Source organism: Ciconia boyciana, chromosome 1, assembly GCF_034638445.1.
Source record: "Ciconia boyciana chromosome 1, ASM3463844v1, whole genome shotgun sequence".
Lineage (NCBI taxonomy): Eukaryota > Metazoa > Chordata > Aves > Ciconiiformes > Ciconiidae > Ciconia > Ciconia boyciana.
In genome coordinates, this window is record NC_132934.1 from 82,981,375 (window position 1) to 82,999,050 (window position 17,676).

The following is a 17,676-nucleotide window of genomic DNA, read 5'->3' on the forward strand; positions in this document are numbered from 1 at the left end:
AGTCCTGACTGGAGAGGCATGGTGCTTTGTCTCTTTAGTGGTAGCGGGGCTAACTATGTGGACAGATGGGTCTGCTACATCTATGTCTTCTCTCCGGTAGAAAACACTAATGCTTGAAAGACCAAGCCATAGTTTTTCACTCCAATAAGCTTCTCAAAGAAACTATGGGTAAAGATCAATCAACCCCATTTCAGTTATGGTACCACTAGAGGGGGGAAGAGTATGAAGCATTTGTATGTCAAAAGAATTTCTGTACCCTTTACTTTTTATCATCATTTTTTTCTCTGTGCTACTGCCTGTATGGTATTGACTTTCTGCATGTCCTACCTGTGACCAAGCATTCTTCTCATATTCTGTTGTTGCTGTACACTGCGCTATGGCATGTATATAGCTAACCAATGGTGGTGGTGAACAGGGGATGGCATGTAACTCCTCATCCCCTCCATTATGCTGCATTGTGACCATGTAATTTGTCAATGCAAGAGATGGGGAACACATCTAAAACTAAAGGGTTCAAAACATTAGTCCCTCAAGCCAAAACATGTAGGCATAACCTTAGATGTACTTTATGAGAATTTCACACCATTACATGTCCAAAAGTTACGAGTTCTTAGTGGAGAATGACCGCTAGCCAGAAGTTTCTATCTGTACCTGATCCCACTAGATTTGGTCACATCACACTAGAACTGACACAGTCCATTTCAGGCCTAGTTGTAAGCCGTAAGCAGATGTGACTCAGTTTGTTTGTGGTGATTTGTGTTCTGTCTGGCATGAATGCTGCACCCGGAGAACCATGGCACATTCACTTAAGACACAGAGTGTGCTCATGTCCTGGGGGTGCTTAGCTAGCTGTAAAGCACAGACTTTCCAGCTCCTAACCTCGTGACTGAAGTGCAGGAGTACAAATGCTATTGACCAACCAGGGTAGTGCTGAGCTAAGTGCAGTGTTGTACTATTGTTCCCCCCTCCCAAGCAGTTCACACAGCAACGTACCTGCTGTTCTTCTGCAGTTGTGTGCACCCCTCTCCATCTACTGAAGTGCAGCATCTGAATAGTGTCTATTAACTACAGTATTTCCAGTTCCTTTAGGAAACTATCTGCACAAAACCTGCTTTATATAACAATAATTATCTCTTATTCTCAGACTTTCCTCTAGCCTCCTCACACCCAACTCTGAGCAGACAGAAGACAGCAAAATCAGCAAGGGACTCTTTTTCAGCATACAACAGCAAATACCTCACTGTTCCTCAAAATCGGACTTACTTGCACAGCAGCAGGATCAATGGAACTTTTGAAGCACCGAGCTGTATGGAGTCCTTCAGCAGTTCTGTAAGTAGGACTTTATGTTCATTGACTTACCTCTAATGCCTTTGAGATGAGGAAGAGGCTTGAAGCAGGGTGAGCAGAGCATGGTATATTCCTCCTGTGTTAGGCAAATCCACGCTGTACTGGGAAAAGTGACTATGGAAGTAAACTGATACTACAACCTTAGGTAGTTCAGTAGGCTCTCGTAGTGTACACAAAGAACTAATTGCTACTCTAGTAGTCTCACCAAGATTTTCTTAATTATTTACTTTAGCCAAAATCCTTCAGAGGAGGAATAGGGAGGTTGATATTACCCCTAGTGTAGGAAAAGATCTGCAGTTTGATGACTGAATTGGCTATCCCTGTGCAAACCCTGGACTAGCATGTGCCCAGGTGTTAATGTGGACTGGATTGGAAGGTGGGAGTGTAGTGTGGCTGTGGACTTCAGAACAGAGCTGGTGTTAGAGGGGAGACCTCTTGGGATATGTTTGTAGTGATATATTGGCTATTAGAGGACTAGAATAAAATTGTCATGAAATGCCTATCCTATCTTCCTGTTCTCTTATTGCTTGGTGCACTGGCTACTTGTCTTGGAAATGTCAAGAAGCAATGAATGTGGGACTGAAGACGGTAATTTAAATCACTGGTTCTGACTTTTACGATGGTTGTGAGAGGGGAGGAAAGAAAGATCATGATAGTTCCTTCAGTGACGTTTTGCAAATTGCAACTTATTTGTGTTCCTCCCTGATAAGGTCTTCTTGTGCCAGAATGTCACATGGTGAGGAAAGCAGTGCAAATTTAGGGCCAGAAAATGTCCTTACTGAAATCTGTGGGAATTTTGATTTTTTTTCTGTGCAATAGACACCCATAATAATGGGGATGCCACTTTGCTGCCAAGAATGAGGAAAAGAGTCAACAGAGAGAGAGGGAGAGAGAGGCATTGTTTTATGTCCTCATCCTTTTATTTTGTGTAACTCCAGCAACATCAAATGTTGCTATGGTACTCTCTCAGGTGGCTGGGATGTGGCAGCTGGCTACGCACAGGTAATAAACAAGAAAACCTCTTAGTGACTCTTCATATTCTCCAACCTCCTTGTTCCCTCTCCCGCATTTTGTTTGTGCATCTCATTTCTGCCCACGCTCTCCAGTAAGGGAGGAGAGGATGCTTAGAGCTCATCTTCTCTAGGGTCAGCTAATGCATTGCATTGTGCCAGTGACCTAGTGGTGGTGACATCATTACTTCTGCACTGTATAGTGTGAAACTCTCTGGAAGGGAGACTAGAAATCTGCAACGAGTTTTTCTTCACTGTGGCAGACATGGATCCAGGAGGTTTGCACGGACTGCCTGTGAGTACTACATGAAAATGTATTTAACTAGGAAGTGGGGAATTGCAATAAAATGCTATCTCTCAAGCAGTTTTATATTCTGCCAGAATGTAATGCTGAGTGTAACTTTAGATATGCCTAAAGGGACTATATATACACTTTACACATAAAGTGTGTGATAAGTGAAATGTGCAGAACAGATTATTTGGTGATAATTTAGTGAAAGAATGAAGGATGGAAGGATGTAGTATGCATATAAAACCAAGGTTTATTTAGTGATATGGTGACTGAAAGCTACTTTGTGGGAAACTAAGTGAAGCAAAGCAATGAAAAACAAGAATCTGGGAGATGTTGGGGTATATAATAATATGCACATTTATATAGTACCTTCAAAAATTCGTGTTGTGGTAATAAATGAGAAAATTGCCATACAGCATGCTTGGTTAACTGCATTCAGGACTACCAGTGCACGTAATGGAAAGGGAGGTAGGGAAAGAAACAAATCTGTAACTGGTACCTGTCGATTTTTCTTGTATAGCCACCTGTGGGAACCATAAATGTCTGGAATTAGGTTATAAGCTGATTGCTTTGGATCAGGTTGACCCTATTTGTTTGCTTGTACATTGTTTCCCAGTCATTGGGGGCTGGTGCCACTCTAATGAATGACACGGTAGAGAGCTCTGTGAAGGGTTTTAAGCTACAGCATTGAGCTGGAAATGGTGGTTGGTAACAGTTTTGGAAAACATATGGGCTATCTTAGTGAACAAGAAGTGAAAGTGAATGCCTTACCTTTGATATCAGAGTTCAACATGGATGCTGCAGAATTGCTGTCCAGGCTGGGGCATGATGGTGGGGGTTAGTACTGGCACAGCTTCACCCCAGAAGGGTTCAGAGAGCGAAGACGAGGAGGCAGGGACGGTCCAAGGGGTTGACTGCGTGCAGCATAGGTGATTTGGATGATTTCTGTCATTGATATACTTTTGCAGCGTTACTGGTCAGTCACAAAGTCTTTTCATAATACATTAAAATACAGGTCAATTAGCATTGTTAGCCTTCCATGGGGCATATCCTGTCTAATCCCTGATGTTTTCCAAAGCATTTCTGTCCAGCCCTACCCTCCTTGCCCTTGTACTACGGTGAGGATCCTTCTCCTGTTCTGGCTCAGATCAGTTTCTTCCCTTTCTTCCCACACGTAGTTTTTTGCTTCCCTCCCCTGCCCAGCTTTCCTCCACAGCACATCCTTTATAAACATCCCAATCTATAAGGCAATCCTTATTCCCACTCCTTAATCCCATTTCAAACTGTGGGCATCTTCTCCTGTATGGTCTGTGTATATGCAAGACAGAGACAGCGTTGGTGTGTGTCTCTGTACCCGCCCATCAGGTAGGTATCCCATGTGTTGGGATAAGACCACTATCTTTAGCCACTCTCATTTGTTTACAGTCAGAGGAGGTCAGCGTGACTTAATCTGGTCTGCAGAGTGCATGTTTGTAGGTCATGCCTACCCCCAGCTGACCTCCAATTTTGACTCTGCGCAGCTTTATGTGCTTCTGTGGAGATAGACCCTGGGCCTGGCCTCTTCTTGGGCTTTTTGGCTTTCTTATCTGTGAGACTTGTGTGTTTCTCTCCCAGATTATAAACAACTACCTGGATGGGACGCAAGGAGGGGCCATGGACAATGTGTCCCCGAGCGGCATGCATTTCAGGGACAGCAAGAGAAAAGTCGACTATGTGTTAGCCTACCACTACCGAAAACGCCTCGCTCAGCACCCGCCTGGTGTGGGCTCACCAGAGCCGATGTGCAGATCTGCCTCCTTGGCCCTGGTTTCGAACGGAGGGACCAGGAAGGGCCGTGCTGAGCCACAGTGGCAGGATGGTGGCCAGCATGCCCTCCAGGAGCGGCCGGGGCCGCTGGGGGCAGAGGTGATCGAGCTTGGCCCGCTGGACACCCTGGAGGAGGAGAAGCGGCTGCAGCGGGAGGAGTATGAACGCAACCTGGTGGAAGCAGGGCTGGAGATAGAGAAAGATCCTGAGGTAAGAGGGGGAGAGTTGCTCCTCACACGTGGCGCTGGGTGCCCTGATGAGTAATGGCCTCTTCGGTGTTGGAGATGGCTATCTGTAGGACATAACCATGGCTGGGCTGTGCTGGTGGGGCAGCCCAGTGGTGACTGGGTGCCCAGAGCATGGCTGCCTGCTCTCCCTTCCAGTGAGGTGACACGGAGAGGCCAGGAGCCCAGCTGTGGCCTGCCTTCATTCCTGCCCTGCATTAATGTTAACTGAGAGGCAAATCACACCCATGCCGACTCTCAAAAATAAGAATATATGCTGCTTTCCTTCTAACAGAGCCCTGCTGACTCCCCCACTGTTGGTTCTGCAGCTGCAGCAAGTGTAGGATGTCCTGGAGGTGTGTCTCATGGCCAGCTTGAGGAGCTAATCATGAAGAGAGCTTGTTACTGTTGAACAGTAGTTCAGTGCTGAACATCCCTGTGGCAAATGCTGCCGCTGTGGCAACACCCAATTAGGGATCTGCAGAAATATGTTGTACAAGCTATTTTCAAACATGCCTAAAATACGGTATCAAGCCAAGAAGAAGATGGCGGGGATGTTTCTGTATTGGTTGGTTCTTTACTGCCTGGGAAATAATACGTGGTTGTTATTGTTTAATGCACTATTAAGTAGCAATTTGAAACTTACTTCAGTAGAAAACTTATTTCTTTAACTAAATGTTCTTATGGCTTGCAGTGAACACACTTTTCTTACAAAAAATTGTGTTTACATTGTTTACATTTTGATATCGTTAAAATGAGAAAGGCTCTCAAGTAATTTGCTGGAATACAAAGTGCTGTTAAGACTTTTCATATTTCCTTGGAATAACTCAGTGATTTTCAGCGTGCCTCTTAGCTTTCTTCCCAGCCACAAGTAAGCTTTGTGTCATTTTCTTCATTCCACCTACAGAATGAACAGCTCCTATGCTGCAACAGGAGAACTTCCCAGGCTTTAATGTATTTATTGTCACCACATGTGCGTGATGTTGGAAAGCGCTATGGTCATATCAGCTGGGAGCTGTGGTTAGGTTACTTGACTGCAGCCAGTTGGTCAGTTGAGCACAGGTCTTCCAAATCCCATGTTGATGCACTGAGCACTGTACTATCCCTTTGGACGTCTTTGAAAGCCATGGATATTTATATCCTTTGAAGGGAGGTCCCTGCTAGGTTCTAGTTTTAGGTGCTGCTTAAATTTGATGCCAAATTTAAGAAATTTAGGGCTTCTTTTCAGAGGTGCCAAGAACTTACAGCTCGTATTGCTTTCAGTGCAACCAGTCGACACTTCGAAATTGTGGACCAAATTGCAGATTGCATCTGAAAATTTGAGTCTAGCTGACTTGGCATAGAGTACACATGTTAAATCACTGGCAGGAATAGAAAGAAATAGAAAGGCCTTTTGACTCTTAACATTTTCCTTGCTCAGTTTGCTGTGTTGCAGGTGGCTATGGGTTGTATTTCACTGCACAGCCTGGCTGAGCCATCCTTGTACTGAACAGAAAAAAGTGATCTCAGATCTTGATTCTTTTATGCTAAGCATTGGGGTTAAGGTTCAATCCTGCTAACACATGACTGTCTTACTGCTATGATTTTTATAATCAAATTGCAAAAACCCTATGAGAACAGCTGTTTTTGGAGGCTTCTTTTGGTTCTGAATTTCATCAGAACCTGAAAAGTCTAGCAGGAGATTTGGATTTGATTATTTGACTCATTACGTACCTGAAGTCCAGCTGGATTCAAATTCTGGTTCGGACCCCTTCCAAGTGGTGATGTGCCTCTTAAATAATATACAAAGTAATAAATGATGTCATAGAGAGCTGATCAAGAAAAAACTTTTTGTCGTGGTTTTCCTTCTGAAGAGGAAAAGGCTTTTTGTAAATGAACTGGAAAGTTCTGAGGAAATTATTTGGTGACCAGTTCTTTTATGGGAAAAATTAATTGATTTTGAAAATTACAAAAAATGCAATCCCATCACTTCTCTATCTGTATATATGTATGTACATAGTCACTCCTGCCCCCACCCCCCAACACACAAGCTGTGTTACCAAAAGGGGAAAGTGTTTTTCCCTCCAGAATCTCCTGAGAAACCAGAAGAGCCTATGCATTATCCTTTTTCTTCCCTGCCCAAGACATGTGGCTTTTACTTCCTTTTTTTTTCCTCACTTGGCTGTTTTTTCTCCTGTTAGTTAACTCCTGTTAAAACATGCTGAAGCTGCTGTCTTTGTTATCTTGCTGTGAATTTCATAGAACATACTGATCAGGCACATGTGAAGGGTACAGCCAGCCTTGTATGTTGATTAAAATTGTGTGTTGAGCTGGTATGAGAACAACTTCTGATTTTAGTCCTAGGAAAAATATGTGTCTGTAGGTTCATTAAACTCAGAACAGTCTTAAGACTGCATGCTGTATTTTTGGTGTATAACAAACACAGTGGACTTTAAACTAGCACATTTCTAGTGGTTTATGCTGAACATGCATATTTAGGTTTTTTTGTTTCAGTGCTAGTATAAGAAGTGGATCTTTTTCATATAGTATTATTGGAAGTTGAGACATATTCTCTAATACATATCTCACTCTTGCCCTATGTTCTGTACCAGGTCCTAAGATGAGTCTGATCTCCTGGTCAGAGGGCTGGCTGCAAAGGTAACTCAAAACAGTCCTCTGTGCTGCAGCTCCTGTATGAGGGATTCCAGTTCTGGACCCTTGGGTTAGAGCAGGCCTTGGTTTCTCTACCCTATGTCACCTGCATAAGGTCTTGCAAAGAAAAATATTCAGTTAAGAACAGTAGGATATCCTGAACACAATCTCTTTCCTGAAACAGCATCAGTTTTTACTTGAAGCAGTAGCAAGAGAAAGGAAGAGAGCAAAAGTGTATCTGCTATGTCTGTGGTCTTCAATGAACATCTCTATGCTGCCCTTTCTAGGTGGCCTATAGTAGCTATACAGATAAAAAACTTATCTTTGTTAGGGCCTGTGTAGTTCTGCTTCTTGTTAACCTCATTGCTTGAACAAAAAAAACCCAAAACCCAAACAACAAAAAAAAGAGAACAAGCCATTGTCTTTTTTTTACTGATACTGTGGCAGTCATGAAGGATATATTCACTGAGTAATATAGCTGGTTCAGCATTTAATGACTTCTAAGTGCATCTGTCTTCTCGTGGCTGGAAAGTTGCTTAGTCTATGATCTCCATTAACCCTACTTTGTAAAGACTGTAAGCTTGATTAACCTAAATGAACTAAGCACAGTGTCTTTTCCATCGGACTATTCAGTCTACTAACCTCACAGGATATTGGAGTTCCTCTAGAAGCTGCTTTTGTAGGCTAAAACTATTTAGATGTCAGGAAGTTCATCTCCAGGAACACAGGATAGCATTATGACAATTTAAAAATCTTTATTTCTAAACTATCTTTTTGAAAAAGTGGGATTTTCCATGATGTTAATATGTTTGTTAACATATGATGTTAGTATGGTTGTTATATATTGAATAACTAGGGACAAATACCTTTCTCATTTGTATTGCCAATTCATTGTGTAAAAGAATAGAGAGAAGAAAATAAATGAAGATATATAATTTGTATATGGAGAGGGGAGTATTACTCTTTTTTGAATATGTGGAAAATATAACTTTCTATCATTTGTTATTGCTGTCCTCCAGATAAACCTTGTTCTCTCTTAATATAACCTTGGGTTTTTTTGTTTTCCTGTTTTTAAACTGTGGTATTATTTTGCATGTCCAAGACAAAGTGCACAATGAAGGCAATGGGTATGAAGTTGAATGTTACAACTTTTTCCTCTCCAATGTGACATTGAGTACCCATAATGATGGCTGGTTGTAATGAGATTTGACAACCTTCTTACCATGCTCCCTGGTAAAGTCATACCTGATCCACAGCATGTATTCATGTGTTATAACAAATACTGCCACCATCAACTTTCAATCTTGATGTTCCATGTGTCAGAGACCACAAGTGGTAGATCAGGTTTAAGGAGCTCTTTGTCTGGTTATCTTCTCTTCAAATCAAAACATTTGGGTGGTCCAGTGTAGCCTGTGCCCATGAAAACAACTGAATTAGCATAATTCAGGGTTATGTGGAAGTGATATTTGGTGGAAAGTATAAGACAGAAGAGGAAACTCCCTATTCACATCTGATAACAGAAGCATAGCAACACAGAACTACTGTTTTGCATAGTTTGCTATGAGTAAAAATAATGTTTGCCTCTGTGACTCCTCTGTTTGACCAGTCTATGAAGTTAGATAAAATAAGCCTGGCGTTGACTCTTGCATGTGTACGTAGAACTAACTACCTTGTATTTTACGATATTACATAGTGGCTAATATAGACCTCACTAATACAGATCCTGTAAACACTTATGCTAATCTGCATAGTGTTAAGCGTTTGCAGGATTTGCTTCCTCTGCTTCAAAGTAACACAGTTAAAAGTACAGTAAAACTCTTTTTCCAAAATGTCCATGCCAGAACCCAGATTCTTTGGCATGGCTTTGTAAACTGTGAAGGAATGGCAGCAGGTCACATTTACCCTTGTGAGCTAGCTGCCAAAGCCATGAAAGTCATCTCCAAATAAACCCTATTTAACTTTAGTGGCACAAGTCAAATTTTGCATTGGATACACAAAGAATTGCCTGAGATAGGACCACCTTAAGGGTACCCTCAAATATTCCAGCTTCATTCCCAGGAAGGACAATAAATACCATTGACATTTCAGGCAGTTCTTGGGGTTGAATTTTTTTTTCCTGGGGAAGCTGATTGTTGTGTTTAACCTAATGTGGAACATCAGTAGTTCACTTGAATTTGAGTTGTACTGCTGCTTTAATGACTGCAAATGCAACATGTACTGTATTCAATCAGTATTATGTATGGCAAAGCATAACAGGAATAGAATAAGAAGGCACTGGAGATGCACCTTGGCATTCTGACAAAGTAGGATGATTTTCGAGCACATTGGAAATGAAATGTACTTTGCTAAATAGCATTTAGGAGATGAAAATATCTTTTAATAGGAATATGATGACAATTTTAAAACCAAATGTAAGTTACCCTCCAAGAAGCTCATCTAACTTGAATTTTAGAGCTAGCATAGTTTTAAGGTTGTCTCATTAAACCCTGTTGGCTACATTACACTTTGAGGCAAGGAAGTCCTTAAGGTCCTCAGTGTATAAGTTTACACAGTACTGTTGATAACAATGCTACTGATGATGGTGGTTGTGACTGGATTTATCTGCTTGATATTCCAAGGCACGTTTTTGAATTTTTGTGTTAAAAAACCCCAAACAAACCACCCTAAAACCGAAATGAAATAAAGAAACCTCCCCAAAACCCCCCAAACCCAAACAACCTCCATCCCCGAACCAGCTAACCAACCCCGCCCCCAACCTGAACCAAAGAAAAGCTTATAGTGCTGCAGCTAGATTTTATCTATGGGATTAAATTGCACTGTTTTGTCACACTAAGGTGCTCCCCATTTGCCAGTGGGAGAAGGCTTTATCTTTTATCTTCCATCAGCTGTGAGGGACAAGAGTAGCCAAAATAATATCATGGTAAATTATTCAATGCAGAGGGGCTTTTTCTTTCTCTGTCTCCTCCTATCCCTACCTCTAGCTGATGACATTTCTGTTGAGCAGTGCCATCAATGTGCTTGCTATATGAGTTATTTTCTTGGGTCTGCTATATTCCCTCACATCACATTTATGTAATATGTAGCTTATTTTAATGTTAATACTTTTCAGTGTGAAAAAGTGGAATTCCAATGGCCAAGAGTTTAATTTATTTGGATAGACCATTTTTTCCTTGACAAAACATTTTTTTGGTATAAAATATTTCAACTTTTAGTTAAAAGGTTATGAATATTGCTTAATTTAGTAGTAATTAAGAGCCTGGAAAAATGATGTCTTTTTCCAAAATCTGTCAATGTGATTTGTGGATAATTCCAAGAAAAGCATCTCATGCCCTTAGTACGTGAGACACTTTGCGGGTACTCAGTGTGAATGTTATAGTTGTCTCAAAATGTTCATTCATCTAAAGTGCAGAGGAAAGCTTAATAATAGCTAACATTAATTTTAAAAGGATAGGGAAATTTAATATGAGTACAAGACCTTTATCCATGTTAATGAACACCTCCTGAAGCCAATGAGAATGCATGGAGAGTAATGTAGTATTAGAAGCAGGCTGGGGTCTTTTGTGCTCTAGGTCTTTGGACTTTGTATTTCACTCTCTCTTAGTACAGCACTCGGAACAAGGCAATACTTCTTTGGGGGCCTCTTAGTGTACCCATTATATAAATATTTGATGGTTATTTTTCAACAACTCTAGTTACAGAAGCATTAATTAGCTAAAACATGTTCTGCTCCTGTATGTTACTTATATGGGGCTGAAATGTAATACACAGCTCTTATAAAATTAAAGTTGAACAGGCAAGGCAAGGTTTACAGTGATAGTGAAGTGGACATGATGAAAATATTGGCAAGTTGATTAACTATTTAAGAGGAAATTATGTCTCCATTTTAGAGAGAATTTTGGAGTAGCCCCATGGGAGTTAGGTGTGGTTCAATCAGTATTAAAATAATGATTGATGATACAGGTGGCTAGGTAGAATGGCTGTGCTGTCAAAGCTGAAAACCTTAAATTATGTACTATGAATCCTGTTTTTTAATGATTATGTTGTGACTTGAATAGATGAATGGGCGGACAGACTCACTCTGTGTATTTTAATTAACATCCAGACACTTAATGCTCAGTTATTAGGTTTCTTATTCAAGATGGCTTCCAAGGGATTTAGAGAAAATTGAGGAGATGTACAGACATGGGTCTGTATGTTATCAATAACATTTATAGAGCTCTTGGGCCAACAATGATAAATCTCATCAATCGTCTGCAGGTGGGGAAATGAAGGCATCAATATTTTGAATTTCAGACGGTGATAGATTTGGGGTGTGCATTCTGGTGATATTTACAATGGGAGCTGGGCAAGAAGCATCTTATTTTTACATATACTATTTTTACACTATGCTGTTTCTATCAGACTTGCCTGGTAGAAGTGGCAAATAGCCTCTTGAATTTGTGTCCCCATTTCACTGTGTCCTGTGTTGAGTTCTGTCACCTGCTGGAGGAGCTACTTCCATTTGTACAAACTGCTAGATAGATGAGAAGCCCACAGAAATGGCTTATACATCTCTGCTAGGGTACAGCAGGGAGAGAACGGGACACTTGTAGGATAGGAGACAAAAAGTAATGAAATCAGCTTGCTTGGCTTATTTCACTTCTGTGAAAATCCATGAAAAAATTTTTAAATTATCAGTGGTCTTGTTTGCAGCAGAAATTTTAATCTGCAAATTAAATCCATGGAGACAATTTGAAGAGCAATACAGGAAGCCCTGAGGGATGCTGCACTGCACTGATGACGCTGCAGTAGCTACAGTGCCTGCAGCGGAGACTTGGAGGCTGAAGTAGGGATACTTTCTGTAAGCTGTTTAGGCCAGTGCAGCTGAATAGTAGTTTCACAAAAATAAAGTAGTAAACTATGAGATAGTTTGGGGATTTTGGTCCCGGGATTTGTTGCTTTTCTGACCTTTTAAAGGACAGAAAACATGTTGCTGTTGGTTGGGGAAGCAGCTTCTACAGGTGCTGGGTGAGGACTGCCCCAACTGTAGCACCTGCTGCCCGATGCATCTCAACCCATTCTTTGGCAGAAGAAGAAATCCTGAATTTCAGAGATTCTGTTGTAGGGGAAACGGGACTTTCTTTGCTTTTCTGTCCCCAGGCAATTGCCTACTTTGTCTATAGCAGCAAACAGCCCTACAGGTATCTCTGATATCAAGGGATTGATCACTTCTGCATTCCTGCTGATTGAGTAGCTGCTGTATGATTTGATATTTTTGGGAGGAATTGCTTCTTAGTCATGATTTCACACCTTATGCAATGGAAAGCAGGGAAGTCTGTCTGAAACTGCTTTCTGTAAGTGAGAGATGCAGAGAATTCTACCTGGGAGTGGATGCAACGCTGTAGATAAGTGCTCCCTGTTTTTAATATGTTGTTTTTATAAACATAAACATTCATTTATATACTGTTTTATGTTATAAAAGATCCGAGCTAAGATGGTGCCTCACTGTTCTTCCCTTGTGCTTTTTGGCCTGTGTGAAAGCAGATTAAAAAGCAGTTTCTATCTGAAAACTCTGTGTCTGACATGCAGAAACTGAGAAGCAAGGACAACAATGAGAAACAAATTCCTTTTGCTTATGTTGGTGGAAAAAATAGGGAACAGGATTTGTTCTTGAGTCACTTCTTTCCCTATGGAAGAAGGGAGTGGGACACATCTTCCAGTGAGCAGAGACAGCATTCTCCTCCAGAGCCAGGGAGAGCAAACCAGAGGTGCCATGCCTTCTCACTGCAGGGCAAAAGAACAGTTTCAAGTGAAGCAGTAAGCAGTTTCTTAGAAAGGGATCTTCCACCTCTGCTACTTCTGTTTTGGTCTCTGATGCAACTGGCTCTGGAAAAGCCTTGACCGTCCAGAGCTTCTGGGTTCTCATAGTAAGCATCAGTCCAGCATTTGTTTTTCTCAGCCCATGAATCAGAGCAAAATCCAGTCCATTTTTATGGAAGTGACAATGAATACTCTTGAATGGCTTAGCTGGGGGCAAGGATAGAGGAGGAGTTAGAAATTAAAACTGGCATGTCAGAGAGCGAGAGCGAGAAGAAGAGTTAAAAAACCCTGCAAGAACATGAAAAGGAAAGAAAAATCCTCTCAACCAACCAATGGTACAGTGCCACCTGTGTCAAGGGAATGCAATAAAGTGGTATTCAGCAGCTTCTGCCATCTCAGATTCAGGAACAGATTCCAGCAGAGAAAAGGCTGGGGGGTATCTGACTATGGAAATTAATCTTTGAAGAAGGATAGGACTGTCTTATGGGGAAAAATCAACTGTTCGTGTATGTGCAGAGTGAAGGGGTGGAATTTGCTATTCTTTAGCAGATCCAGGGAAAGGTAATGTAAATAATGACTCAAGCTTGTGGGATTCTTTTTTATGTTTTGTTTATATGTTTACATGTTTTGGACTCTTTTAAGGTCTTCTTGCTTTACTCATGACTCTAATGGCTGTGTGTGTCATTCTGCCTAAATTTAAGTTATTAAAAGATATGTTGCTCGTCACATTATGACTAGACAGGCAAGCATATTTCTCCAGGAAAAGAGCCACTATGGGGAAGGAATTATTCCCTTCCAGATGCACAAGTAAACCTTTTCATGATGTGTACATTTTAAAATTTTATATTGTATGTGGAAGGGAGGCATTTTAGAATGAAAACTGGATTCATGTTCAAGCTGTTAAGTATGGACAGTGAAAGTGTCTTTTAAAGGAAAAAAAAAAGTCATTTTCCCTTAGAAATCAAAGTGTCCTCTTCAACACAAACTGTTTCTTAAATTCTTTCTAGACCTAAGTTCTAGGTAGGTGCTGAGCTCCATCAACTCAGTAATAGTTTGTGTGGGTGAGCACAGATTTAGTGGTGGGAAGCTGTCATAGCGGGAAAGATTAGTTAACTGTCCCACTTCTACTGCAAGACAACAAGAATCTGAAAATATATATATATATATATATATAAATATATATATATATAAGTGGAGGGAGAAGTGAAGAGTGTGATTCATTGCTCTGTGTGCTGGGTCTGTATGGGAATTGACAATGAGTCCAGTTTTTGTTTAAATTTGGACTGTGCTGACGGTGGCTAGGGTCATCTATAGCTTCTGTAGCTTGGGGATGCTCTGTTATTTTCCAGCTGTCAAAGGAACTGTTTTGGCCACTGGAAACATCGGAAATACAACTCTTCTGCAGTCAAACTCTTCTCCAGTTTTCCTGTCTATTTCAAGTACGGCACAAAGTTAGTGTGCAAACTCCATGCTACCTGAGAACTCCACCTATTTGTATCACCAGAGGTAGCACTATGGAACCAAATGCTACCTCACTTCTTAACTTTTTCAGTGAAAAGGAGTAAAGGTTGGTCTGCATGATCTGATTTTAATGAATGGATTTGCAGAGTGATAACGTTATTCAAGGGCAAACAAGAAAAATCTGAAACCATGCAAGGTTTTTGAAGGCCTGTCATATTTTACTTTAATGTAAGGATGAGTATGTTTGATGCAGCTTCTGAATGTTGTTCCTAATTTCAAAAATGTTGAGCATCTAGTTGCTCTTAGCAGTGGGAACTGTTGGATGTATAGTACTTGGGAACACTGCAGCACTTCATGTTTTTAAAAATAGTTTCAAGAGGCTGCCTTTTCAATCTCGTAGGAGTTGCATTTATGTTTTCCATTTTTAAGAACAAATAGAAAAAAATCAATATACTGTCATAATTCATAGCCACCATGATGGCATCTGCATTGTTACAATGTTATGATGCATTTGGGCAACTGCTCACAGAAGTTCCTCTCTCCCTTCCACGATGACCTGGCAGGTCTATGTAGGTGAAGGTAGGGCCCAGGCGGTTCTGCAAGAACTAAGGTCACTTCCCTTTCTCCAGTGTGGTCCGGGCTCCAAGGCTGCAGACTGTAGCAGAGTGTCCCTTAAAGGGGCTTAACGTGATAAGGATTTAACATACCACAGGTTGGGACTTCTGGAGGAGAAAAGACCTTAAGCTACAGCTTAGTCAAACTGAGACTGGTTCTGTGTATGAACCATGGTTCTGCCAATGCCTATGTCCTGAAAAAAAGGAAACTGTGATACATAAGCCATACAGGAGGTTGTAATCAGATTGGTTTCAGCTAGAAGTTGTTTTGCCATTCATTGTAAGGTCTTTTAAATCGTAGGACAAGGAAAATAATTCCAAACTGCATCACATATTTGTTTCTGTTTTTCCAGATCAGAAATTACTTTTGCCTGAATAGAGCAACTAGGAAAAAAAAATTTAGCAGAGTGGCATCAGGCTGCACAATTTCCATTAACGTTAATGGGAGTTAGGTGACTAAATCCCCATGCACAGCATGGAAAATTTACCCTTCAGGGTGAATTCTCTTCTTGATACGTAGGGCTGATAACTGTGTGCACACTAGTAATTCTCCCTTATGTATACAGGTATGTGCTCATGATGATTGGCCAAGAAGTATTTAAGAGCTAGATTTTGATTTCTGTGCAGTTATTCCAGGTTAGTATTAATGTAACAAGGATTTAATGGCCAGAAACAAAACAGTTGGGCAAGATATTTTTAACAGGTGTATGGACTTTTATTTGTTGTTTTTGTGGGGCTTCTTTTTTTTTTTTAATAGAAATGGTAGATATGTTTGCTTTAGCTCCATACTCAACCTCTGTCATCTAGGAATTAATTCATCAGTCACTACTAGCTTCTCTCTTCAATTCCTTCATCTCTGTAATAATTTTAGAGCATTATTGAATTCACTAAAGGGATCGAGAGCTATACTTTTAAGGAAATTCTTCAGGTGGAGTTAAGTAGATGACCTCGGAATTTCATAAGAGGTGTAGTGGTAAAGCAAATGAACAAAGGGTATTTGAGAGAGAATGAGCTACTGGTAGTTAGGGGAAAAAATGAAGCTATGTAGACTGATATTCCTTCTTACCTTTGGAAACAGCAATCTTTCTAGGGGGAACACAAAGACACCACTTAGAAGCATTGTCTTGAAAATGTGGATGTGGCCATTACTTTCTGTAGGCTAGTGTCAACACTGAGTACACTGGAAGAATACCAACATCTTTCTCTTCCAGAGCAAGATTGTCTCTTAAACATTTACACATGTTCAACAGCCACCGAACTCTGTTAGGTAATCAAGACAAAGTAGTATCCTAAAGATCTTGTGGATCTTTACCTATGGAAGGTAATTGGAAGGCTACTGCACCCTTTCATTGTCCATGCTCTGGATAGTGGGACCTAGGAAATGTCATATGATATTCTTTGTTATGTAGGCGTACTTTCAGGCTTTTGCAGGACAGGTCAATACGCTGCAGTGCTCTGTACCTCTGGCAAGACTGCTTGCTTGTCACAGGTCTCTGTGAGTTCACTGGACAATGTTTACTCTCTAACCTCCAGTAGTACGGCTCAGCTTTCACAGGTCAATGCATGGTAACTGCTTCACCTCACCAGTGTTTGACCTGGTCACCTATCTCTGGCCTTTGTGTATTCACTGCTGTACCTTCACACCACTCTTCAGCAGGACCGCTCTCCTATCCACCACAGGACACTGCTCTGTCCAGGATTCTCCATTTCTGTCCATGATGCTCTTTCATCTTCATATCCTACACCTGTAGCAGTCCTGCCAATCCTCAGTATGACTGTGTATCTTCCTTTGGTCTATGTGAAGTCAGTCCTTCATCCTTCCCTGCTGTCCATCAGTTATGATCAGTCACAGGCCTACATGAATTCATAATGTTCAAGACATCTGCTTGTCTGTGAAAGTCTTCAGACTGCTACTTACACGAGGACTTTATACTTCACGGCTGCTTGTCTCTCAAAGACTTCTGTGCAAAGTTTTGTTTCTCCCTTATTCTCTCCTGTTTTAAAGTGACACCGTCCTTAAGAAACTGCTCACCCAAAGCTGGCAAAGCTCTGCTTCAGTTAGGCACCAAAGTTTGCTCATTAGAGGACCTGCATTACTTTTAAACTGATCTGTTGCAGGAGGCATTTGAGAGCACCATGGTAACGGCATAAGTCATAGCTTGCACCACAAGGGATCCCAGTTTGTTTTTCACCTGTGAGCCACGGTTCACAAGTGACTCTCCTGGAAAGTATTTGTTGGTTTAGGGGCATTGAGTCACATCTGACCACCAACTGGTAAGCCTCTTCACAGAAAAGGCAGCACAAAGAATGTTTTTAAATGCTCCAAGATCCAACTATAAATTGTTAATTACTAGATCTTCATAATGCTCTAATAGCATTATCAGACTCACTCCCTGGCAAGACAAAACCCACATATCAGGAGACCTACTGGATTATGTTATTAAAGACAGCTCATCTTAGTATTGAAAAGTAGGTGTCGTTTATAATATAGT

General features: G+C 41.0%; 1 protein-coding gene across 1 annotated transcript in view; it reads left to right on the forward strand.

The window, feature by feature from the left end:
• Positions 1 to 620: 620 nt before the first annotated feature.
• The window catches only part of ANO2 (anoctamin 2), a 193,467-nt gene continuing 176,411 nt past the window's right edge, over positions 621 to 17,676 (forward strand). Inside the window, exons 1-3 of the mRNA XM_072846239.1 lie at positions 621 to 720; positions 1,145 to 1,329; positions 4,264 to 4,665. Coding sequence (XP_072702340.1) covers positions 621 to 720; positions 1,145 to 1,329; positions 4,264 to 4,665 — 687 coding nt within the window. The remainder of the gene's footprint in view (positions 721 to 1,144; positions 1,330 to 4,263; positions 4,666 to 17,676) is intronic.